The following is a 25,846-nucleotide window of genomic DNA, read 5'->3' as shown; positions in this document are numbered from 1 at the left end:
ATTTGGAGATCTCTCTTGCTGAACATGGGGTGAAAGCACAATCTTGCATATTTTTAAGGCAGATTCTTGTTAATGAAGAGGGTTAAAGCTTATTGGGGGTAAATGAGAATGTGATTTTGCGATGACATTCAGATCAACCGTAATCTCATTGAATGGTGGAGCAAGCCTGAGGGCTGAATGGCCCACCAGACTCTTAATTCGTACTTTCATACTTAACACAAAACTGACCAAATAAATAAGTTGGATATTTTAAGCCCCTGACCTGCCATGAGGCTTTCTCACATGCCTGTATACTTTGAAAGTTTTATCACAATTCTGGGATCAAAAAAAATTGAAAACTCTTATTGTTCTTATAAGACACTCTTCAAATAAACTGCTCCACACTATCAACTCCCCTCAGAAAACTGATTTGCAGTCTATTTCCACAACTTTGATTATTCAAATGGGCTAGTCAATTAATCAGGCAAAAGTACTTTTATTAAATCATGAGATAACAAGGTGTAGAGCTGGATGAGCGCATCAGGAAAGCTGATGTTTCAGGTCTGGAGCCTTTTGCAAAAATGGGGGAGAGGCAGAGGATTCTGAAATAAATAGAGGGAGAGAGGGGGACGGGGAGGCGGGTAGAAGATGGATAAAGGAGAAAATAGGTGAAGAGACAGACAGGTCAAAGAGGCGGGGATGGAGCCAGTAAAGGTGAGGGTAGGTGGGGAGTTAGGGAGGGGATAGGCCAGTCCAGGGAGGACGGACATCACGAGGAGGCAGGATGATGCTGATAGGTAGGAGATAGGAGTGGGGTTTGAGGTGGGAGGAGTGGACAGGTGAGAGGAAGGACAAGTTAGGGAGGTGGGGACAAGCTGGGCTGGTTTTGGGATGTGGTTGGGGGAGAGGACATTTTAAAGCTTGTGAAGTCTTCTCTCTCCTTCCTGGACGCCTCTGTTTTCATCTCTGGCAGCGACCCGGAAATCGATATCCATTTCAAGCCTACTCCCACAGCTACCTAGAATACACCTCCTTTCACCCACCTTCCTGCAAAAATGCCATCCCCTATTCCCAATTCCTTCGCCTCTTCCACATCTGCTCCAGAGATGAGGCATTCCACTCCCAGACATCCCAGATGTCGTTGTCTTTCAAGAATCACAACTTTCCGTCCACAGTGGTCGAAAACACTCTCCACCGTGTCTCTCACATTTCAGACAACTCATCCCTCACACCCCCTCCGCGCAATTACAACCAAAATAGAATCCCCCTCGTCCTGTCATACATCCTGACATACCACCCCACCAACCTCCGGATCCAACACATCATCCTCCGGCATTTCCGCCATCTGCAATCTGACCTCCCTACCAAAGACATTTTCCTTCCCCACCCTCATCTGCCTTCTGGAGGGACTGCTCTCTCCATGACTACCTTGTCTGCTGCACACTCCCCACCACCCCCGGCACTTTTCCCTGCAGCCGCAGGAAGTGTGACACCTGCTCTTACACCTCCCCCTTACCCCCATCCCAGGCCCCAAGAAGACCTTCCACATCAAACACATGTTCACCTGCATATCTGCTTATGTGGTATACTATATCTGCTGTTCCTGATGTGACCTCCTCAACACCAGGGAAACCAAGCGGAGACTTGGGGACCGCTTTGTGGAACAACTATGCTCGGTTTGCAACAAACAACTGCACCTCCCAGTTGCAAACCATTTCAACCCCCCACCCCACTCCTTGAACGACATGCCTATCCTGGGCCTCTTGCAGTGCCACACAGATGCCATCCGAAGGTTGTAGGAACTGCACCTCACATTTTGCTTCAGAACCCTGCAGCCCAATGGTATCAATGTGGACTTGACAAGCTTCAAAATCTCCTCTTCCCCCGACTGCTTCCCAAAACCAGCCCAGCTGGTCCCTGCCTCCTAACTTGTTCTTCCTCCCACCTATCCACGCCTCCCACTTCAAGCCCCACCCCCTACCTCCAACCTACCAGCTCATCCTGCCCCCTTGACCTGTCCATCCTCCCTGGACTGATCTATCTTCTCAATAACAAAGTGTGGAGCTGGATGAAGACAGCAGGCCATGCAGCATCTCAGAAGCACAAAAGCTGATGTTTCGGGCCTAGACCTTTCATCAGAAAAATCCTTTTCTGATGAAGGGTCTAGGCCCGAAACATCAGCTTTTGTGCTCCTGAGATGCTGCATGGCCTGCTGTCTTCATCCAGCTCCACACTTTGTTATCTTGGATTCTTCAGCATCTGCAGTTCCCATTATCTCTGTTCTATCTCCTCCCTACCTCCCACCTACACTCACCTTTATTGGCTCCATCCCCACCTCTTTGACCAGTCTGTCTCCTCTCTACCTATCTTCTCCTCTATCCATCCTCTATCCACCTCCCCCTCTCTCCCTATTTATTTCAGAACCCCCTTCCCTATTTTCGAAGGGTCTAGGCCCAAAGCGTCAGCCTTCTTGCTCCTCTGATGCTACTTGGCCTGCTGTATTCATCCGGCTCTTGGCTGATGACTAATTTGGTTTAGTTTAGTGTTTAGTTCCATTTGTAATTCTTCAGATAATGTTGCAGCAAGACCTGGATAATTCTGAAAATTAGACAGGTAAACAGCTTGGAGTTTGAGGATAAACTTGCAGGGAACATTTAAAAACTGACTAAAAGTTTTTGCAAATATGAAGATTTATGTAGGTCCATTACAGTCAGAAACAAAAGGAAATTTAAAGTAGGAAATTAAGAAATGGCATAAAAATTGCATAATTATTTTGATCAGTCCTCTCGAAGGAGGAGACAAAAGATTCCCCAGAACTTGTGGGAAACCAAGGAGGAATTGAAGAAAATCCATGTTAGTTAAGCAGGGGAAAAGGTGCTCAAAATTAATAGGATTAAAGATTGACAAATCTCCAAGGCCTATAACCTGAATCCCAGGGTACGGAGCAAATGTCCCTGGAAATATCGAATGCATTGGTGATCATCTCCCAAAATGCTGTCGAACCTGGGTGTGGCAGACGTAACTCCACTACTTTAAAGGAGGAAGAGAATAAACAGAATTGCAAACCAGTTAGTCCAACATAATGGGAAAACTACTAGATTCTGGTTGAAAAGACTTGATAAAGAGCACTTGGAAAGCATTAATGGAATTGGACCAAGTCAGGTGCTGACCTAATGTGGAATTTTTCGGATGTAATTAATCGGATAATAACAGGGCTTTGACCCCAGATACTCACAATATATATTTATGATTTAGATGAGTGAATTAAATGTAACATCTGCAAGTTTGCTGACAACGCAAAGCTGGGTGAGAGGTTGAGCTGTGAGGAGTGTGTAAAGATGCTTCAGTGTGATTTCTGCCAGCTGAGGAATGGGCAAATGCATGGCAGACGCAGTACATTGTGGATAAATGTGAGGTTATCCACTTTAATAGAAATGGTGGTAGTTTGGGAAAGTGGGGAGGTGCAATGAAACTGGGTGTTCTTGTTCACCAATTAGTGAAAGTAAGCATGCAGGTGCAGCAGACAGCGAAGAAGGCAGATGACATGTTGCCCTTCGAGGTGAGAGAATTTTACTGTAATTGTACAGCGTCTGTGTGCAGTTTTGGTCTCCCTGTTAATAGGATGGATGTTCTGGATTTGAGGGAGTACAAAATTTAATTCCGAGATCTCGTGGAATTTCATAGGTTTCTAACAGGACTTGACAGGATAAAGGCAGGAAGGATGTGCCTGATGACTGGGGAGTCCAGAACCTGTGGTTGCAGCCTAAAGAAACAGGATAGGCTATTTAGGACGGCAATGAGGAGGAATTTCCTTACCTAGAGAATGGTGAGCCTGTGGAATTCTTTGCCACAGAAAGTCGTTAAGGCTAAAACATTGAATATTTTCAAGGAGTCAGAGAAAGTTCTTGGGGGCTAAAAGCATCAAAGGATATGGGGAGAAAGTGAAAGCAGACAACTGAGTTGGATGGTCAGCCATGATTCATTTGTAATGGTGGAAAAGGCTAGAAGGCCAAGTGGTGGCCCTCTAATTTTCATCTTTTACAAATAGATAAGGGTGAACTAGTGGATGTAGTGTGTTTGGATTTCAGGAAGGCTTTGAGGTCCCATGAAAGAGGCTACTGGGCAAAATTGAAGCACACATCTTTGGGGTAATAGACTTGCATGGACTGAGAATTAGTTGATGGATTGGATACAGAGAGTAAAAATAAATGGATCTTTTTCCAGGTGGAAGGTGGTGACATGTGGTGTACTGCAGGGATCGGTGCCTGGGTCCCAACTATTCACAATATATATATAAAAATCTTAGCTGACAGAATCAAATGCAATGTTTCCAGGTTTGCTGGCAATACAAAACCAAGTAGGATTGTTAGTTGTGAGAAGTGTGCAAGGAGGCTTCAGGGTGTTCTAAACAAGTTTTTAGCCTGTGGAAGAACATACAGGATAATGAATACATGTGAAATTATACACGTTAACGTGAAAAACAGAAAGGCAGTGTATTATTTAATGGTGATGTATTGGAAAATGTTGATGTACAAAGGATTCTAGATGTCCTAGTACACCAGACAATAATAGCAAAAAAAGGTGCAGCAAGTGATTAGGAGAGCGAATGTTATATATAAAATCGGACGTAGATGTGTCTTCCTGCAGTTTTAGAAAGCTTTGGTGAGACTGCACCTGAAGTATTGTGTGCCGTTTAATCTCCCTACCTAAGAGAGGGAATTTTTGCCACAGGAGGAAGTTCACTAGACTGATACCATGGATGGCAGGATTGTTATAGGTTCGACTGGACCTGTATTCACTAGAATTTAGCCGATTAAAGGGAATCTGATTGACCTGCAGAAAATTCTGATAGGACTAGACAGGTCAGATGTGGGGAGGATGTCTCCCATGTTTGGGCAGTCTAGAATGAGGGATCACTGTCTCAGGATATGGTGTCAGCCATTTCGGACTGAGATGGTGAAATGTTTCTTCACTTGGAGTGTGGTGAACCTGTGGAATTCCTTACCACAAAGCTAAGGAGGCTGGTTCACTGAGTATACTCGAGAAAGTCATTGATAAATTTTAGATATTAAATGCATCAAGGGGTATGGAGAGCAAGTGGAAAAATGGAGATGGAAGATGTTGCATGCTGAATGGCTGAGTTGTTTCAAAGAGCCAACTGGCCAACTTCTGCCCTTAGTTTTTTTGTAACATTCTCATTATCACACAAGAACCAAGTAATGACCGTTGTTGAAAAGAAAATTATAACTATCTGCCATGTATTTAATGAATCCCCAATTATCAACATTATGGGAATTACAGTTATGGAAACTTAATTAGATCAGCAACATAATAGATTGACTTGCTATTGTGCTCAGAAACCGGATTGTTTTTTTAGTTGTTGAGTGACTCACTTCCGGACTGTTCAAAGCCTATTCACTATCTTCAAAGTACAGGACAGGAGTGTGAATATTCAATGCATTCATCAATCTTTGAAACCGCAACAATATTTGAGAAGCTGAATGCCATCCAGAGCAAAGGAGTTGCTTGATTTGAATTCACACTGCCACTTAAGCATTCACTACCTCCAACACCAATTCAAGATGGCAACAGTATATAAAATGTTCTAGATGCAAAGCAGCAACTTGTTAAGGCTACTTTGACAGCATTTTTTTTATACCTGTAGCCTCTATCACTTAGAACAAGAACAACAAGCGCATGGGGCCAAGCGTCACCTGCTAGCGCCCTCTCCAGTCTCACACCATGCTGACTTGTAGATTCACTGCTTCACCTTTGCTCAGTCAAAATCGTGGAATTCCTGAATAAAAACCAAAAGAACTGCAGATGCTGTAAATCAGAGACAAAAATAGAAATTGCCAGAAAAGCTCAGCAGGTCTGTGCAGCCCTTGTGGAGAGAAATCCGTTAACGTTTTGGGCTGAGTGACCCTTCCTCAGAACTTAGGAAGGATCACTTGATCTGAAATCGTTAACTCTGATTTCTCTCCACAGATACTGCCAGACCTGCTGAGCTTTACCAGCAATTTTTGTCTCCTGGAACTCCTTTCTTAGTAATTCTGTGTTTGCATCCATACCACATGGACTTTGAGTCAAGAAAGCAACTCACCATTACCTTCTGAATGGCAGTCAGAAATAGGAAATAAATGCTGTTTTGCCATTGCCTATGGTCCACGAGTATTTTTTAAACTTACATGAATTTCTGATGTGATGTTTTAACTAGTCTTCTGAATTAGATGTGAGGATGCTATCACTAATTGAGTCATAGTCCTATGGCACAGAGAGACAGTCCTTCAGCCCAAACTGGTCCACACTGACCAAAATGTCCATTCAAGCTAACCCCATTTCAATGCCCATATTCTTCTAAACCTTTCCTATCCGTGTATTTGGCCAAATGCCTTTTAAATGTTGTTAAGGTCCCTGCCTCAACCACTTCTGCAAGCAGCTCATTCCGTTTGCAAAACACCCTCTGTTTTAAAAAAAAATGTTGCCCCTCAGGCTCCCATTTATTCTTTCCTCTCTTACCTTAAACTGATGCCCTCTAGTCCTCTCTTTCCCCAAGCCTGGGGAGTGTATTCACCCTATCCATACCTCTCATGATCTTGTATACTTCTGTAAGATCCCCCTCCATTTCCTATATGCTAAAGAAGAAGGTCCTAGCTTGTCCAACCTCTCCCTATAACTCAGTCCCTTGAGCCCTGGCAACACACTTGTAAATTTCTTCTGCAGTCTTTACAGTTCCTATATCCTTCCTATAGCAAGGTGACCAAAACTGAACACAATGCTCTGAATGTGGCCTCACCAACTCTTGTACAACTGCAACATAACTTCCCAGCTTCTTTACTCCATGCCTTGATTAATGAAGGCCAGCATGCCAAAGGCTTCTTCACCACCCTGTCTGTGATTCCACTTGTAGAGACCATAAGACATAGGAGTGGAAGTAAGGCCATTCGGACCGTGCACTTGAATTCTAAGGTCCCGCTGTTCTACTAAGCTCCTTTAAGGCCCAACCATTCACAATGAAACTCCTACCTTGATTTGAGTTTCCAAAATGCAATACCTCACATTTATCTATATTAAACACCACTTGCTATTTCTCAGCCCACTTCCCCAGCGGATCAAGATCCCGCTGCAATTTTTGATAACCTTCCTCACTGACCACAACACTACCTATTTTAGTTTTATCTGAAAACTTACTAATCATGCCTTTCATATTTTCATCCAAATCATTTATATAGATTGCAGCAGCAATGGGCCCAACACTGACCCCATAAGACACACTACTAGCTGCAGATCTCCAGTCCAACAAGCATCCTTCCACTATTACTTCTGTTTCCTACTATCAAGCCAATTGTGTATCCAAATTGACAGCTTTCCCTGGATTCCATGCGATCTAACCTTCCAGAGCAGCCTACCATGTGGAACCTGATTAAAAATCATACTGAAATCTATATAGGCTACATCTACCGCCTTGCTTTCATCAACCTTCCTGGTCAGTTCGTCAAAAAACTCTAACAAATCTGTGAGGCATAATCTCCCACGCACCAAACCATGCTGACTACTCCCAGTCAAACCCTGTTTTTCCAAATGCATGTGTATCATATGCCTCAGAATCTTCTCAAGTAACTTACCTACTGCAGATGTTAGGCTTACTGATCTATTATGTCAATATCTTTTGTCAGCCAGGATTCCCTACTGCTGCCAACCTTGCCCTTCACCCTCTCAGGAACAGATGTACTGTTTATACATTTATATTTTACTAGACATGAAGTGACTAATTAAAATAAATAATGTTAAGAACCTATTTTTTAGTAGTCCCTCGGGATTGAGAATGACTTGCTTCTGGTCTGGGGAGGGTGAAAGGTGGGACTGTGGTGTAGGGGGTAAGGTGTAGGGGATATGCTTTTGCAGTGGCTGAATAATTGAATCCTGTGCTGTAAAATTTGTTACAAGTGGGACGGGTGGTTTTTGATGAAGTGGGTGAGAAGGACAGTCTGGATTCTGCTTGCAGTTTCTGCTGCTTGCACTTGATTTCCACATATTCTGCTAAGTGTATCTGAAATGGTTGGCAGCTTTGCAGATGCTTCTTCTCCAGTTTGCATGTTGAATGCAAGGCATGCCTAAATGTCAGTGGGGATGATGTGTTTGTTTAGGAAGCTTTCAGGATGTCCTTGTAGCTCTCCGAGTGATTTGCTTACCATTCCTGAGCTTGGAGTAGAGCAATTAGTCATAGAGTCATAGAGATATACAGCATGGAAATGGACACTTTGGCCTAAATCCTCTCCAGACCAGACATCCCAAATAAATCTAGTCCATTTTTGCCAGCATTTGGCCCATATCCCCCTCAACCCTTCCTATTAATAAATCCATCCAGATGCCTTTTAAATGTTGTAAATGTACCAGCCTCCTCCACTTCCTCTGGCAGCTTATTCCATACATGCACCAACCTCTGCGTGAAAAATTTGCCCCTTGGATACAAATGGCCAGTTCTCACCGTATTCCATTCTAACTAGCCTACTACGAGGAAACTTGTCGAATGCCTTACTGAAGTCCATATACCTCACGCCTACCACTCTGCCCTTATTAATCATCTTCGTTACTTCTTCAAAAACTCAAGTTAGTGTGACACGACTCCCCATGCATATAGACATACTGATTATCCTTAATCACTCCTTGCCTTTCCAAGTACATGTAAATCCTGTCCCTCAGAATTACCTCCAACAACTTGCCCACCACAATGTCTGTAGTTCCCTGGCTTTTCTTTATCGCCTTTCTTAAATAGTGGCACTAGGATAGCAAACCTCCAATCTTTTAACACCTCACCCAAGGCTGTTGATGGTATATCTTTTAGCAATGGATCCAGCAATCACTTCCCACAGAGTTCTCGGGTGCACCTGATCAGGTTCTGGGGATTTATCCACCTTTACGCATTTTTTAAAGACGTCCAGCACTACTTCCTCTATAATATGGACATTTTACAAGATGTCGTTATTTACTTCCCCATATTTTCTATCTTCCGTATCCTTCTCCGCAGTTAACTCTGCAAAATGTTCGTTTAGTACCTCCCCCTTCTGCTTTGGTTCCACAAATAGGCAGCCATGCTGATCTTTAAGGGACCCTATTCTTTCCCAAGTTATCCATTTGTCCTTAACACACTTATAGAATCCTTTTCGATTTTCCTAAACCCTATTTGCCAAAGCTATCTCAAGTCCACTTTTTGCTGTCCTGATTTTCCTCTTAAGTATGCTCCTACTGCCTTTGCACTCTTCTCAGGATTTGCTTGATCTCTGCTGTCTATATACCGGACGCATGCTGCTTTCTTACTCTTGACCATAACCTCAATTTCTCTAGTCATCAAGGATTCCTTACACCTACCAACCTTGCCTTTCACCCTAACAGGAACGTACTGTTTTGAACACGTTATCTCATTTTTGAAGACTTCCCATCTCCCTGACTGCTAACATCTACTGCATCCCTCCGTCAACTTTTGAAAGTTCTAGCATAATATTGTCAAAATTGGCCTTCCTTCATTTTAGAACTTCAGCTTTTAGATTCAGTCTATCCTTCTCCGTCGCTATTTCAAAACTCATAGAATTATGGTCCAGGAAGTTTTTTGTGTTGTGTATGACCAGTGCCTCAATAGCAGGCATTATAAACAGGATGAGGATGGTCAGATTGGTGCACCTATCTTTGCCAGTAGGTTTTGCAAAGGGATTTGAGGTGTCTGCTGCGCTTGGTCCATGTTTCTCTGCTTCTGATGGAAGCAGAAGGGTGGGGACCACAGTTGCTCCATAGACCAGGAGCTTAGTTCTGGATTTAAGGTCTCGGCCTTTGAACACTCTGCTTGGACATCTGAAGGATGCACTAACACTTTGGATCAGTTTTGGATTTCATTGATATGCTTGGTTGCACTGAGAAGAGGTTGCCAAGATATGGGAAATGACCCACACTGTGTAGAGGCTTGCCGTGGATTTTATTGGTTGACCTTGTTGGTTGGGTGCAGTGTTTTCAAGCAGGAGCAGGCTACAGAGAATGTGTGTTTTATATGTGTTTGGTCTGAGATTCATTCTCTCACAGGCCTATGTAAATGCATTGATGATGCTTTATATTTCAACCTCTGTGCATGCGTAGGCATTGCCTGTGTGCTGCAGCCTGATAACAGAAGTTGGGGTGGTCTTGTTTCTGGCCTGGTGGTGTTTGAAGATTGAAGTTTCCTGCTTACCCTATAATTTGCTGTAGTCTGATATGGTACTGCGGATAAGAAGATGGAGAAGAGTGTTGGTGTGATGACTGCTATGCATGTCCCCAGTTTGCACTTTGAGTCTGTGGTGGATCTGTTTGTGACAATCACACTTTGCACATGTGAAGTAGGTGGAGAATTGTGATGAATTTCTGTGGGCAGCCAAATTTTGTATTCCACAATTGCTAACGGTTGTCACAGTTGAAGTTTTATGCTGTTAAACATTTACCAAAGTAGTAGTCCATTGTTTTATTTTAATGATAGAAGTTTGAGGAGATCAGTATTCTAGACAGAACAGATCCAGAAGATAAATTGAAGGTTTTATTTAGTTTATGGCTTAATAAATTGTAAAAATTCTAATGTCAGTGTTTAGTTCTATTCCAGCATTTGTGCTAACTTGTTATTTTTAAAGTTTTATATCCACTTTGTTCCCCCTTTTTATATTTCAGGAGCTGACTAGTGCTTTGATGCATGTGAAACTTCATATGTTTGTGCAGATCTTCACACTTGGATTTTTCCCAACTGCTGTATGGTTTATTCTTAAATTATTAGCTCTGACATCAATAAACCCATGGCTTTTAAAAGGGTAAGTTTTTTTTTGCCCCACTTCAATTCTTTGTTTAATGCATTTTACTTTCTAAATTGCTTGAAACATTAGCAATATATGTATTATTGATGACATTGGGTTTTCTAATGCAAAAATGTTAGAAAATCCTGTCATTGTTGCTTTTAAAAGCAACAATGTATGTTATGTAGTCTGCTATGAAGATTCACTCACTGTTTCATTCACAATTCTGCCCCTTTTTTAAAGAAAAACATTAGAAATAGAGATGGAGAGATACAGTGTTGACGAAAAGAATATTGAATTCTCCTACACACATTTAGCACCCTGTAGTAGAACAGAGTTTAGGCCTGGGTGTAAGATCTTCGATTTGGTTGGAAGTAAATAAAATAAATCTAGTATTGAACTTATTTAGCACAAAATGCTTATTCATGTTGAAATCATAGAGGATTACTGTTCCATCCTTGGAATGTTGACTTTTGCAACTAAAACAAGACATTGTGTATTTACATAGATCTCCAGGGATTAGAGATTTCTGAAGTAACACATGTAGGCTTAACTCGTATAAACAAATTACTTTCTTTTTGAATATTTTTCTTCGCAATTGTGATTTTTAATTTAAAATTCACAGTTTTCTTTAGGAAAGTAGGACTTGTTTCCCATCTGGAATAGAACTGCTGACTAAATTAATCTGACGCATAAAGATGACTGGATACTGTGGACAAGTGAACATTGTTCTTGGTTCTATGAAAGAAGGATGATAATTGGTTAAAATTAAACTGTCTTGTTGATCCACCTTTTCACTATGAAAATTCCAAATTATTCATATTTAAACATTCTACCCTGTGGCTTAGTAATTGTATCAGATATGTGTCAGTCTGACAAAGGCTGGAGAAGCTGCTAGAAGTATTTTGTCCTCAGAAAATGATTAAAAAGAAAAGATTAATCTTGAAAATTAACCATAGAACCCATTGATGAAATAAAGCACAGAAAGACACCATTCAGCCCAGCGTACGTGCATGTCAGGATCCTTGCCTCACTTGCCCCTCAACCAAAATTGAAGTATTAAAAATGCACAGATGATAAGCACTTTAGAAAAGGAATGTTATTTTCAGTACAAGCCATCAGTGGATTCTTTTTGTTGTTGTGCTCCCTGTATCTTATTAAAGCAAAAATATAAAAATAAATTCAACTTGAGATTTGGAAGTGACATTTGAAAGCTAACCTGCCTTTATTTTGCTTTTGCATTAGAAATTATGTTTGAAATCTGAAATAAAAACTGAAAACGTTGGAATTACTACACCGGTGAGGTGGCATCTGTGAGAGAAAAACATTGTTAAACATTTCAGGTCCATGATTTTTCATGAAACTGGGGCAAGTTAAAAATGTTACAGGTTCCCAACAAGTGAAAGGGGAGATGGTGGGGAAAAAGAACAAAATAGAAGGTCTGTAATAATGTGGGAAACAAGAATGAGTAAGTGGCAAAACAGTTGCTAGTGAAAGGCAGAAGGAAGTGGTAATGGGTTAAGTCAATTAAAGATGTGTCTAGAGGAGGTGCAAATGGCAGAATGACGAACAACTGCCACCCAAGAGCAAAAATTAAGAGAAAAACAAGAGTAAAACCAAAATCTGCAAAGAAAAAGGAAACAAAGTTGTAGCAGAAGCTGCAATCTGAAATTGGAAGACTGTAAATTAACTTACTGACAGAGAAAATGCTGTTCCTTAAGCTTGTGATGAACTTCATTGCAACACTGCAAGTGGCTGATGATAGGGAGCTGAGCATAAAAGCAAGATGGGGAACTTAAAATGCCAGATAACCTAGTTGTTTTAACTAAACTTGCCCCACCTTCCTGCCCCTGGCCCATGTCCTTCCAAACCTTTCCTATTCATGTATTTATCAAAATGTCTTTTAAATTTACATATGCCCACCACTCGTTCAGGAAGTTCATTCCTCACTTTGTAATCCACCCTTTGTGAAAGAAAAATTGCCCCTCATGTCTTCTTTAAATCTCTCTCCTCTGACCTTAAAATTGTGCCGCCTAGTCTTGAAATGCCCTATTCTAGTGAAAAGATAACTACCGTTAACTCCATTTATACCCTTCATTATTTTAGAAACTTGTATAAGGTCACCTCTCAACTTCTTTCACTCCAGTGAAAAAGTTCCAGCCGACCTAGCCTTTCTTTATAACTCAAACATTCCATACCCGGCAACATCCTGGTAAATCTCTTCTGAAATCTCTCCAGCTTGTTGAGGTTAGTTGGCTCGCCGAGGTAGTTTGTTCTTCCGCAGATGTTTTGTTACCGCGCTTGGTAACATTCTCAGTGCAGCCTCTGATGAAGCGTCGGTGTGTTTTAAACTCTGGGGTCCGTTGCGATGGATTGCCTCACTTCCAGGTTTCCTTCACAGTGGAATGTATATGGGGTCAAATTCAATGTGTTTATTAATAGCATGCTTCGTGGAGCGCCGTGCTTTCAGGAATTCTCGTGCTTATCTCCGCCTAGCCTGTCCCAGGATCTTGATGCTGTCCCAGTCAAAGTTGTAGTTCTCCTTGTCCATGTGGATTGAGATGAGTGAGTATTGGTCGTGTCTTTTTGTAGCCAGTTGGTGTTTGTGCTCTTGTTGTTAGTTTCTTGCCTGTTTGTCCGATGTGGTGTTTCTCGCAGTCTCTGCAGGGGACCTTGTAGATGACATTGGTCCTGGGGAGTGGGTCTTTAGCTCAGGTGAGCACTTGATTCAACCCTACGACAAGTGCTCACACAAACTAAAGACTCGGTCCCTGCCATGGACAGGACCAGTGTTATCTACAAGATCCCTTGCAGAGACTGCGAGAAACACCACATTGGACAAACAGGAAGGAAACTAACAACAAGAGTACATGAACACTAACTAGCTGCAAAAAGACATGACCAGTACTCACTCATCTCAATCCACGTGGACAAGGAGAACCACGACTTCGACTGGGACAGGCTAGGCAGAGATAAGCATGAGAATTCCTGGAAGCATGGCACTCCATAAAGCATGCTATTAATAAATGCATTGAACTCGACCCATATACATTCCACAATGGCAATCCATCACAACAGTCCCCAGAGTTTTAAAAACCAGGTGGAAAAACATACCAACGCTTCATCAGAGGCTGCAATGGGGATGTTAGCAACACGGTAACAAAACATCTGTGGAACAACAAACTAGCTCAGTGAGCCAACCAACCTCAATATCCACAACCTGAGCTACAAATCTACTCCAAAACCTCTCCAGCTTAATAATATCTTTCCTATACCTGGGCAACCAGAACTGGACATTGGTGAGGCCTCTTTTGGAATACAGTGCCTTGCCCAACCTCAACATGACTTAACAACTCCCACATTCAAAAGACTGAGCAATGAAGGCAATTGTGCCAAAAGCCTTTTCATCCACCCTGTCTGTATGAGTTGCATACTTCAAAGAAATACGTACCTGAACCCCTAGGTTCCTCGATTTTACAACACTACCCAAGGTCCTATCCTTGTTTGTTGTGCCAAAATGCAGTAGTTTGCATTTATCCTGATTGAACTCTATCTGTCATTTTCAGCCCATTGATCCATCTAATCAATTGTAATCTTAGACAGTGAAGAAGGTTTTCTACTAAGCTACAAATTTTGCTGTAACCTGCCAACTTATCAGCCATGTCTTCTATATTCTGTTCCTTCTAAAGGAACTGTTCATCAATTTCCCATTTACACTTCCTCCTAGACATATCTTTTCTTTCTTGCTCCATCCATTTGTCCTGCATTATTCACACTTTTTCATCCAGCCTGTCACTGAAGTTCCATTTTGCACTTTTACACTCCACTCCCCTTTCAGTTGCTTAAAAACTATTTTATTTCTAACTTTTTGCAGCTGTTGCAGTTATGACATTTATAAGATTTTATTTAATAATTTAAAGTTTAATTCATCGTAAAATGAAGGCAGTCATATGAACTGTCTGAAGTCTGCTTGGCTGAGGAGGCTGTGAAAGATTAAAGGAAGATCCAGATTGTTTTGATGGTAGAAGATATAAGGCGTTCTGCTCACTGAGACAATGGCAGCAGTCTGTTGAGACCAGTTGCTGTGTTTGGCTGCTTGTCTGAGTCCAGGGAGGACATTGAGAGTTTTGTGTTGTAAATGGTTATGCTGTAAACTTTCAAAGTGCTTGCATGATGTTAGAACTTGAGGGCAGCTAATTTGTTTTCCTACCTGGAAACAAGGCCTGTGTAATTCATGTTGCCATGGAAATGGGCTTTGGGAGACTAAGGGTTTCTAACATATTTGTGAAAACTCTCAAACACAGTCTTACCAGACCTTAAGGATGAGACTGCAGCTAGAGGCTGAACATTTTTGTGGCTCACTGAAAAGGAGCTTGCGTTTGGATTGGAAGATCAAATTCATGACTTTAAGTGAGTTTGAAAGATTTGCCTAGTTTGGGTTAGAAAAATCATCTTCAGAGGTATGCACCTGAGGTTGGAAAGTATATTCTGTGAAGTGAGCTTTTGATTGAACTTAAGAAAAAAGAATGTCCTGTTTATGATTTCAGGCCTATGTTCCCCACAAAGGTGGCATTTAGTCTTTTGTTACGGTGAAAGTCTTGAAAAATAAATTTCTGTCATGTCATTATTTCAGCTATTAATGGAAGTTCAAATTTCCTTTTTGCAAGTTACTGGTCCCTGCAGAGATCATAACCACTTTTTTTCCAATGAAAGGTCAACAACCGTATGGATTTTGTCTGGAAGAATCACCATTGATACCAGTTTTGAGAAGCGAGCGATGGAGAAATATTAGAATGACCAATGCAACATTCAGGTTGTATTCTTCGATCTGGCAAAGGCTTCTAAATTGATGACTCGTAAGGAAGCCCGAGGATGTGCTAGAATTTGTGCAATCCCTGAGATAGATGCATGACTATTACAGGAGATGTACAAGGAGTGCCAGACAAGAAACCTCAGTAACAGCAACTGGATACAAATGAGGTGCAGATGTGGTGAAGGATGTGTGGAGTGACTAGAAAGGACTTAACCAGGAAAGCCAATGAATATTGTGGAGCATGGGAGAAAGTAGATGAGAAGAAATGGAAATGGTATGGTTGTATGTTGTGGACAGAAGAGGTGGTGGGAGGTTATGGAGCATGGAGTGGGGCAGGTGATCGAGGAGGGACTCCTGGGAAAAAGAAGTCTAAAACTGATGATTAATTGGAAAAATGTGTTTTTATTTTTAATGAAGTGGGATTGGAAGAAAAATGTTTCACAGACAGGAGGAGACCGAGATTGGCAATCAACCATCATTCTGGCAACCTTAGATGAAAAGGAGGAGCTGAAAGAAGTGAATGTTGATGAAAGGTCATTGATCTGAAGGGATAATGCTGTTTCTCCCTCCTCAGATGCTGCCTGACATGATTGTTTCTAGCATTTTCTATATTCTTCTCAATCTATATTCACTTTTTATATATTTAAAAATTTGTAAAATAAGCTATTACCTGTTACAGAAAACCCAAGACACCATTTGCCTTTCTTTGTAATGTCCCATCAAATATCTATGTTCACTAGAAGCCTCATACAGTAAAATGTTGTGACAAGTGACTTCTGTGTGTTTTTAAATTAACATTTTGAACTCTGCTGTTGGTACAGATTTTAGAAAGAAGTACTTTATTTACTTTTAAACTGAACAAATAAATTCATAACAATGCAAACAAAGTGTAAGTTAAAGTCTGAAGCTATTAGCTGGAGGTGGAGCACCATTCACCGTATCCTGCTGGCTACATTACAGCTAAAGGCTTCTGATGTAACTTTAGGATTTGTTTGACTTGTTGACTTTTTTTTAACACTGATCTTCTAAAACTAGTTCAGGATTTAAATTCCAACTCAGCGATTCATCATTGAATTTTCAGTAAATGTAGTAATACATAATAGATCTGTAATTCGAGGAAGACTTTTAATTCCGTATTACTTTAAAATATTGAGCTGGAATTTGAGATATAAGGCTCTTAAATGTCTAAAATACACTAAATTCTCTGAAGGACTTTGCAGTTAGATATTTATAAAATTTGTGTAAAATGCAGCGGGAGCTTTTACGGACTAGGTTGGTATGAACATTACTGCGAAAGTAAACATTTTTGTGATTGGACACAATATGGGGGAAAAAATTAATGTTCTAAGGTTGTTTTGGGCTTTTTATTTTTAGTTTGCAGACCGTTGGTTGCATGCCTCCTCCTGTATCATCTGCTGTAATCCTAACCAAAGCAGTTGGTGGAAATGAGGTGGGTAAGGTTTATACTTTGATCATTATATACATTAGACAATAAGGTTATAAAAAGTAAATTAGTTTGAATTTTTTGGTCCACTTTTGACAGATATTAAGTTTGTAATAGAGTTAAGTTTGAAATTAGTCCTTGTGTCCACCATTGCTGGCTGTGCCTTCAGTTGTCAAGATTCTAATCTCTAGAATTCCCTCCTGCAACCTTTCTGCCTCTCTTTCTTCATTTTAATCAATTATCTGAAACATACCTTTTTTACTACAGTTTTGTTTGTCTTCTGTAATATCTTCTTCGGTTTGCTGTCAAACATCTGAGGATTTTATGATGTTAACCTACTATATAACACACTACATGTTGAAGCTTTCCTTCTACATCATGGATGTTGTGGGTTTGGCAAGTCCTCTTTTTCAGATTACAATCCAGCCTTGCCTCCCTCTCAAAACAAATGCATTGACCCCCTTGTACTTGCAAACTATCAGCCCCGTCCCAAGCTCTGTTTGTTTCTCTGGCACTCATTTGGGAGTGATTGAGTGAATTTATCCATGCCATTCCCAGACTGTCTGAGAAAATCTAATCACAATTGTGGGCACTCCGAGTAAACAACACTTATAATGAGTGTCAGGTAACTTGCTTTAAAAAATGCAATTATCCATAGTTTTTAAAACATTCTTTTTCCCATTTGTCTGCAGTCAAAATATAGAAAAAGAAAATACTGTGGCTTTTACCTTAGGGTCATGCCTTTTGTGCAAAGGAGTATATACCCATTGCATTGTAAAAGCACTTTCATTGCTAACTCAGGCCTGTTGACCTTTGACAAGTCAAATACTCTGCTCTCTATGAAAATTTACTGCCTTCCTTGTGTATGTGCTTTTAAGTTTAATGAAGCATTGATAATTATTGAAGATATTGATTTTAATTCAACTAATTCTGTTTCAGAGTGAGTCCAAATACCCAACATATCAATATAAATATAGAAGATATTATCACTGCATGACTGCTGTGGTTAAGATTCATGATGTATTGTTTGGAAATTTGAGCTCTAAAGCAAACAGAATTGCGCATGGCTTTAAGTTTGACTTTGTATTTCTAAACAAAATAGAGAGAGTTAAGAAGGGAAGGACTTATTTTCATTTTGAGCCCTTAGAGTAGTACTGTGTTGTCTGGTACAGATTTCACATGGATTCTAAATAAGGTTTTTAATGAAAAGAAAAGAGCTTTGCGGTGAACAGTTCAATGCTTCAGAAAACAGACGGTAGAGGAAAAGAAAACAATTGGGTATTGCCCAGCAACGCGCTGTCCTGTGACATCAAAAGTCAGACAGAAAAAGGACTGATGGGCTTAGAAAGTTTTTTGGAATGAAAAAAGAGACCAAAGTAGTTTAATGTCAATAAGAGAAAGCTCCCAAAATAGGTTGTGGAGAAGTAGTTTGAAAAATCAATTCTAAGTTGTATGTGAGCTTTATTAGCAGCTTGTTTTAAGGCTGTCATGAAGAGCCATTAACTGAAGAATCTTGCATTCAGTGAATGTCGATATTTGCTGGAAAGAAACCAAGTGCGGCCATGCCAACTGAAGAAGAAACTTTGAGTTAAAACAGATGAGACCCTTCATTTGAGGTTGGAAATATGTAAGGTTGTTTGTAAAGGTAAAAGGATTGAATCTTTATTTCTGATATTTGTAGTTAGATTTTCAATAAGTAATACAGTATGAAATAATACCAGATCATCAATGGATGAGTGAAATGAAAAAGGAGCCTTTTAAGCCAAAACCTAGCTCCCAACCAAAAAAGTGGTCCTCAAGCAAATCTCAAGATGTGCTGGCAAAAATGTCAATAAGAGAAAGCTCCCAAAATAGGTTGTGGAGAAGTAGTTTGAAAAAAAAACTCTGACTGTGCCCATAGCACATTATCCTCATTTGTCTTTTTTTTATTTTCCTGCAACCTTTTAACTTGTTTGAACACACTGTCCTCCAGTTTCTTTTGTCATCCAGCTGAATGGGATTGTAATCAGTCATTTCCATGCTTATTTATTCAGTTGCATTTAGAGAATCATCTGAAATGGTATCCATTTTTGTTTTGCTTCAGCTGCATTACCTCTTCTCCCCAAGGATCAATTTACATCCCCCTCCACCCTCCACCCTCCACCCTCCACCCTCCACCCTCCACCCTCCACCCTCCACCCTCCACCCTCCACCCTCCACCCTCCACCCTCCACCCTCCCCTGCCAAAGCAATTAACTTCTGTCAGTGCTATGAACTTTTGTTTCCCAAACCAGCAACTCTTCTCCCTGACAACTGCCTGATGCTGATAAACCAGGCAACTATCAATTTTTTTATCATATTTAACAGTAGGATGAGCTTCCAACCACTTAGCTGCATTATCACTGGGATTCCTATTATCACCTGCATGATATTGCTTTACTATGCCCTTGCAGAAGCTTACCTGTATTTGAAACCTCTGTCCTGTCTTTTTTATTTTTAGCTTTTGACTGTTTCAATGCACAGGTAACTGGCTTCAAAGTTTTACTGTCCATACACTTGGTCATTCAAAATTCTGCTGTGCCCTAACAACAGGTTCTGTTCGCCAAGTTGTCAAAACCCTGGAACTCTCTCCCTAACAGCATTGTGGGGTGTACCTACACTGAATGGACTGCAGTGGTTCAAGAAGGAAGCTCACCACCAACTTCTGAAGGGCAACAGATGCTAGCCTAACCAGAGATGTCTACATCGCATCTCTGAATTCTTAAAAAAAAAATTCACTCCTGCACTCAGACTTCTTATCAAACCGTGTCCCTATTTAAAAATTCTCCGACATGTTTACAAATCTCGATTGGACTTCCCTGTAGCTAACTCTGTAAACACTTGCTCCCATGAGGCCATTGCCACCGACTGGAAACTGAAAGAGCCATGTAGGTGTTGTGGCTAGAAAATCCAGACAAAGGCTTGGAATTCTGCAATAAGTAACTCAAATGTTACCTCCCAAAACCAGTCCACCAAGACATAGGTCAGGGCTTTGTCACATTCTTCAGTTGCCTGTATAAGTGTAGTTCCAACAGCACTCAGACTTGACATCATCCAGGACAAAGCATCTAGCTTCAACAGCACCCCATTCATGGGCTTGAGTATTCACTTTCTGCATCAGTGGCACACAATGGCAGTGGTCTATGCCATCTACAAGATGTGCTGCAGAAACTTCTCCAGGCCTGTTTGTCAGAACATTCCAAACCTTGGATACTTGCTGTCTAAAAGAGCAAGGGCAACTGGTTTATAGAAAGCTGCCAATAAAACAGGCTGATTTTAGAAAGGAGGGTGATCAAAACGGGATCACTTGCAAGATCACCTTCAAGTCCCAGATCCTTGTGTGGTGTATCTATATCACATGGGATTGCAAGCAGTTTAAGAAGGTAGCTCACATACCTTGAGAATTCTGGGGATGGACAGTAAGACTGTAAGATGTAGGAATAGAAATAGACCATTCACCCTATTGAGTCTGGTCCATCATTCATTGCAATCATGACTGATCTTCAACTCGTTTTCCTATCTTTTCTCCAAATCCCTTCCGAATTAAAAATCTGTCAATCTCAGCCTTGAATGTACTTAACGACCCAGCTGTGGTAAAGAATCCCACAGATTCACTACCCTCCTTCACATCTGTGTCTTAAATGGGTGACACTGAGATTGTCTTCTTGTCCTAGACACTCCCAAAGGAGAAACAATCTCTGCATTACCTTGTCTAGACCCATAAGAATCTCATATCGTGAACCCTTTCTGACCTGCCCTCCTGTGCCAGTATATCTTTCCTTGGGTAAAGGAACAAAACTGTTCACATTATTCAAAGTTTAGTCTAACTAGTGCCTCATTTTAGTTTTAGATTTCTGTATTTTTACCTTCCTTTAATACTCCATTACCTTTCAAATAAAGCCCAACGTTCTGTCTATCTTTGTTACTTGCTTAACTTGGATGGCAACTTTTTGTGATAACAAAATGTGGAGCGGGATGAACACAGCAGGCCAAGCAGCATCTTAGGAGCACAAAAGCTGACGTTTCGGGCCTAGACCCTTCATCAGAAAAGCTTTTTCCTTTTCTGATGAAGGGTCTAGGCCCGAATGCTTGATGCTGCTTGGCTTGCTGTGTTCATCCAGCTCCACACTTTGGAACTTGGGGTTCTCCAGCATCTGCAGTTCCCATTATCTCTGGCAAGTTTTTGTGATGTATGCGCAATGATTGCCCCATCAGGAAGCCATCTGGCCCTGCTTGAATTATGTTATGTGCTATGTCTTTGAGACGGTGACCAAACAGGTAGATGAGAGTAAACCGGTTGATGTGGTGTACATGGATTTCAGCAAGGTGTTTGATAAAGTTCCCCACAGTAGGCTATTGTACAAAATGCGGAGGAATGGAATTGTGGGAGATATAACAGTTTGGATCGGAAATTGGCTTGCTGAAAGAAGGCAGAGGGTGGTAGTTGATGGGAACTGTTCATCCTGGAGACCAGTTACTAATGGTGTATCGCAAGGGTCGGTGTTGGGTCCACTGCTGTTTGTCATTTTTATAAATGACCTGGATGAGGGCGTAGAAGGATGGGTTAGTAAATTTGCAGATGACACTAAGGTTGTTGGAGTTGTGGATAGTGACGAAGGATGCTGTAGGTTGCAGAGAGACATAGATAAGCGGCAGAGCTGGGCTGAGAGGTGGCAAATAGAGTTTAATGCGCCAAGTGTGAGGTGATGCACTTTGGTAGGAGTAACCTGCAGGCAAAGTACTGGGCTAATGGTAAGATTCTTAGTAGTGTAGACGAGCAGAGAGATCTCGGTGTCCATGTACACAGATCCTTGAAAGTTGCCACCCAGGTTGACAGGGCTGTTAAGAAGGCATACAGTGTTTTAGTTTTTATTAATAGAGGGATCGAGTTCCGGAACCAAGAGGTTATGCTACAGCTGTACAAAACTCTCTGGTGCGGCCGCACTTGGAGTATTGTGTACAGTTCTGGTCACCGCATTATAAGAATGATGTGGAAGCTTTGGAAAGGGTGCAGAGGAGATTTACTAGGATGTTGCTTGGTATGGAGGGAAGGTCTTACGAGGAAAGGCTGAGGGACTTGAGGCTGTTTTCGTTAGAGAAGAAGGTTGAGAGGTGACTTAATTGAAACATATAAAATAATCAGAGGGTTAGGTAGGGTGGATAGGGAGAGCCTTTTTCCTGGGATGGTGATGGCGAGCACGAGGGGGCATAGCTTTAAATTGAAGAGTGAAAGATATAGGACAGATGTCAGAGGTAGTTTCTTTACTCAGATTAGTAAGGGAATGGAACGCTTTGCCTGCAACGGTTGTGGATTCGCCAACTTTAGGTACATTTAAGTCGTCATTGGATGAGCATATGGACGTACATGGAATAGTGTAGGTTAGATGGGCTTGAGATCGGTATGACAGGTCGGCACAACATCGAGGGCTGAAGGGCCTGTACTGTGCTGTAATGTTCTATTCTATTCTATATACATGTTTTAAAGTAGACTCTTAACATTTGACAGATGTCACGTTAACAGTCCTGTGGTTACCTGTTTCTGTCTCCCTTTGCTTTTGAGTAAGCTTGTTAACATCGGCAGTTTTCCAACCGTTTGAGACTTTGCCAGAACTTAAGCGTTCTTGAATGATTACTACCAGTGCTTCCACTATTTCTATAGCTATTTTCTTTAAAATCCTAGGATGCAACCCCTCATCTTCAGGAACCTAACTTTTTATAGCTTTTAGCTCTATTATTTCCCTAGTACTTTTTCTCAGTATTATCTGTTGTAATTTTCCCATCACTGACACCCGCCCCTCCCCAGCACACTTTTTGCCCCTTTATTATTTCAGTATCTTTTGAATGCTGTTTGCTTCAGTCTTTACAGTAGAAAATGCTAAGTATTAGATCAGATCTTCTGCCATTTCCTGGTTCCTATTATTATTATTTCCCAGCCTCATTTTCTAAGGGATCTATGTTCACTTTGGCTTCATTATTCCAGTTTATATATTTAAAGAAGCCCTCAATGTTCGTTTTTTTTATATTGTTTAGCTTCAAAGTTTATTTCCTCCCATTTTTGGTAGTTTTCTTTTAATTTTCCTAACCATCTAGTTTACTACTGATCTTTAAATCCAGCTCTGGCCAGTGATTCCATGAATTTAATTGTTATGCATTTGATAGAAATGCATTGGTAATGAAGCCACATTACTCAACAAGTTGTACTGTTAGTATAAGTGTTTTGATTTGATCATCAAAATGGGCAATCATTTTGCATTTGTACTGCTACAGAATGAAAGAAACTTCCACCAGGCCTTTTTAAAATGAGCTCCAAATAATCCATTTGTTGTGGATCAAAATTTGCTTTAAAACCAGTTAAAATGTAGCTATAATCTGTATTTAGAACTATATGCCATTTTAATGTTAAAACAGATGCACTCATGCAACAGAAATGAAGACACAGATTCTGCAGAAGTAATATTTTAAAGAAGGCAAAATAAAAACATCCTTATTGGCCAGCAGTCCAAAAAGCAAAGAATATAATTTGATGAATTCTGATAGACCATCAGGCCATTTTGTGGAAAAATCAAACTGCTAGCTATGTAGGCCAATTAAAGATCTTCTGAACAAGGCTTTCATTTGTTTGGAAATCGGGCTGTATCCAGATCTTTTGGTGTTTCTGGTTCAACTTTTTGGGGTTTACAAGTTAATCAATACTAATGTGTGGAAGCTCTAACAGAATTCCAAGTTTTTCAACCAAGAAAGAGGGAAAGGGATGGAAGTGGTACAGCTGAAATACTTTGGAGAGTTTTTTTTATTCTTTCTTCTTCACTTAGGTTTGTGGAAACAAAAGCCAAGTCGAGGAAGGTTGGTAGGATCCATCAGCACATGGACTCCGATTGTCACTTCTACTGCTGGTATTTCCAGCAAATAAGGGCAATAAAGTCCATCTTCCATCTCTCAAAAGCTTTGCTTATCTCTTTTTCCAAAGTCATTTAACCTTTTGTAGTCAACACGCGGACGACAGATTATAAACTGTTGACCTAATTTCTAAGAAACAGATTAACTGGTTTTGAAATTTTAACTTTGCTTTAAATCCTTGATGTGCATCCACCTCCTTCCGATCTTGAATGACACGACTTCTGGAAGAAGTACAATCTGTTGTGTATGCCACTTGTTTTATCATTTTTGAAAAAAGAAATTTGTTTGACTAAACTTTGGGTCATAACTTCAAACACTTGTGCCCCCCTCTTTTATTTGTCTTTTCTTTTCTTTTCCTCTCCTCGCAGCATAATTCAGGTGGGAGGATAGAAGTGTCTTGATCTGGTCTCAACTGTAAAAGTGTTAAGTATTGGTATGGTGTTAATTCTAATAATGAGCAACACAGCAAAGGAAGTTAATTGTCCAGTTATCTCTTAGAACTAAGGGTAAAAATCTGAACTGGAGGAAGGAATCCATTTTGAAAGGAATGTAGTTGATCTTGAGCTGGAGAGAAAAGTTAACTGCATATTAATATGACTTTTAGCATGGTATCTTAACTTGGCTGATTGTTTGTTTGGATTTGATTGAAGGTGGAGTTTGAAATCCTGGAGTAAAAGTGAATGAATCAAGAATCTGCATCAAACCTCCATATTTCATACAAACACTTTGATCCTGATGACTTGCCTCTCCCAATGTTTAAGCTGCCTAATTAGTGTAATAGTGAGATGGGTTTTGATTGAACGTTAGCTCCATGGGTCTCCCAAGCTTCCTGGATCTCACGAGTAAAACCAAAAGTGAGATCATAGTTGTTGGGAGGAAGACATGATGGTGAATAAAGCTAATAAGTACTTAGTATTTTGCAACTGTTATTTCACCTGCTTGTGTGAAAGGGTTTGTTCAGAGTATGTTATGGAAGCTCAGAGGTCCAATCTATTGGATCAGTGTGTGGATGTTGCCTTAGGCTCTGTTTGAACTTCAGATGTGGGCTAAGATGACCACAAGTAGGAGTAGGAAGATCTGCACTAGAACAGACCTGCAGTTCTACTGGAGACAGTAGATCAACAGGGGATGCAGCTCACGGGAGGCCATACGGTTTACGGACAGAAGGTAACTTGCATCATTGCGTTGGAACACCTGCACAATTTGCAGCCTGCTGAATCGAGAACTGCCAGTTGACTTGGTTCGCAAGTAGCTGTCAAAGTCACTACAGGTCTTTGCACTAGAGATAATAGGAACTGCAGATGTTGGAGAATCCGAGATAACAAGGTGTGGAGCTGGATGAACACAGCAGGCCGAGCAGCATCTTAGGAGCAGGAAAGCTGACATTTCGGGCCTAGACCCTTCTTCAGAAATTTCTGATGAAGGGTCTAGGCCCGAAACACCAGCTTCCCTGCTCCTAAGATGCTGCTTGGCCTGCTGTGTTCATCCAGCTCCACACCTTGTTATCACAGGTCTTTGCACAGTTTGCTCCTGCCTGATGAGATTACAGGACTAGTGGGGATGGCACAGTGGTTAACACTGCTGCAGCCTCACAGCATCGGGTTCAATTCTAGCCTCGGTTGACTGTGTGTCTGAGTCGAGTTTGTATGTTCTCCGTGTCTGTGTGGATTTCCCCTGGGCATTCCGGTTTCCTTGCCTGGTCTAAAGATATGCAGGTTAAGTGGATCTGTCCAGGGATGTGCAGATCAGAAGGTTTAACTACTGTAAATGTGACATTATGGGATTGGATGGAGTGGTGCTGGGTATGGTGTGATGTTCTTGGAAGGTTGATGCAGATTTGATGGGCCAAATGGCCTCTTTCCACATCTATGATTCTGCGATTCTGCCATTGAC

The 25,846-nt window shown here is 41.0% G+C and overlaps 1 protein-coding gene across 9 annotated transcripts in view; it reads left to right on the top strand.

Moving 5' to 3' along the window:
* The window catches only part of slc10a7 (solute carrier family 10 member 7), a 262,492-nt gene that overhangs the window by 14,521 nt on the left and 222,125 nt on the right, over window positions 1-25,846 (top strand). For 8 of the 9 annotated variants that reach the window (XR_009445663.1, XR_009445662.1, XR_009445664.1 and 5 more), the window contains exons 3-4: window positions 10,663-10,799; window positions 16,969-17,044. Coding sequence is in view for 6 of the 9 variants with exons in the window: in XM_048530666.2 (XP_048386623.1) it covers window positions 10,663-10,799; window positions 16,969-17,044 (213 nt within the window). In the remaining 3 variants the exon portion in view is untranslated. Of the gene's footprint in view, window positions 1-10,662; window positions 10,800-16,968; window positions 17,045-25,846 lie in introns of those variants that run through there. The other variant, XM_048530695.2, reaches the window with a different exon arrangement.

The sequence above is a fragment of the Stegostoma tigrinum genome, chromosome 1 (genome assembly GCF_030684315.1).
Source record: "Stegostoma tigrinum isolate sSteTig4 chromosome 1, sSteTig4.hap1, whole genome shotgun sequence".
In the NCBI taxonomy this organism is placed as follows: domain Eukaryota; kingdom Metazoa; phylum Chordata; class Chondrichthyes; order Orectolobiformes; family Stegostomatidae; genus Stegostoma; species Stegostoma tigrinum.
The sequence above is the reverse complement of the archived record's forward strand: the minus strand, read 5'-3'. Positions and strand labels throughout refer to the sequence as shown.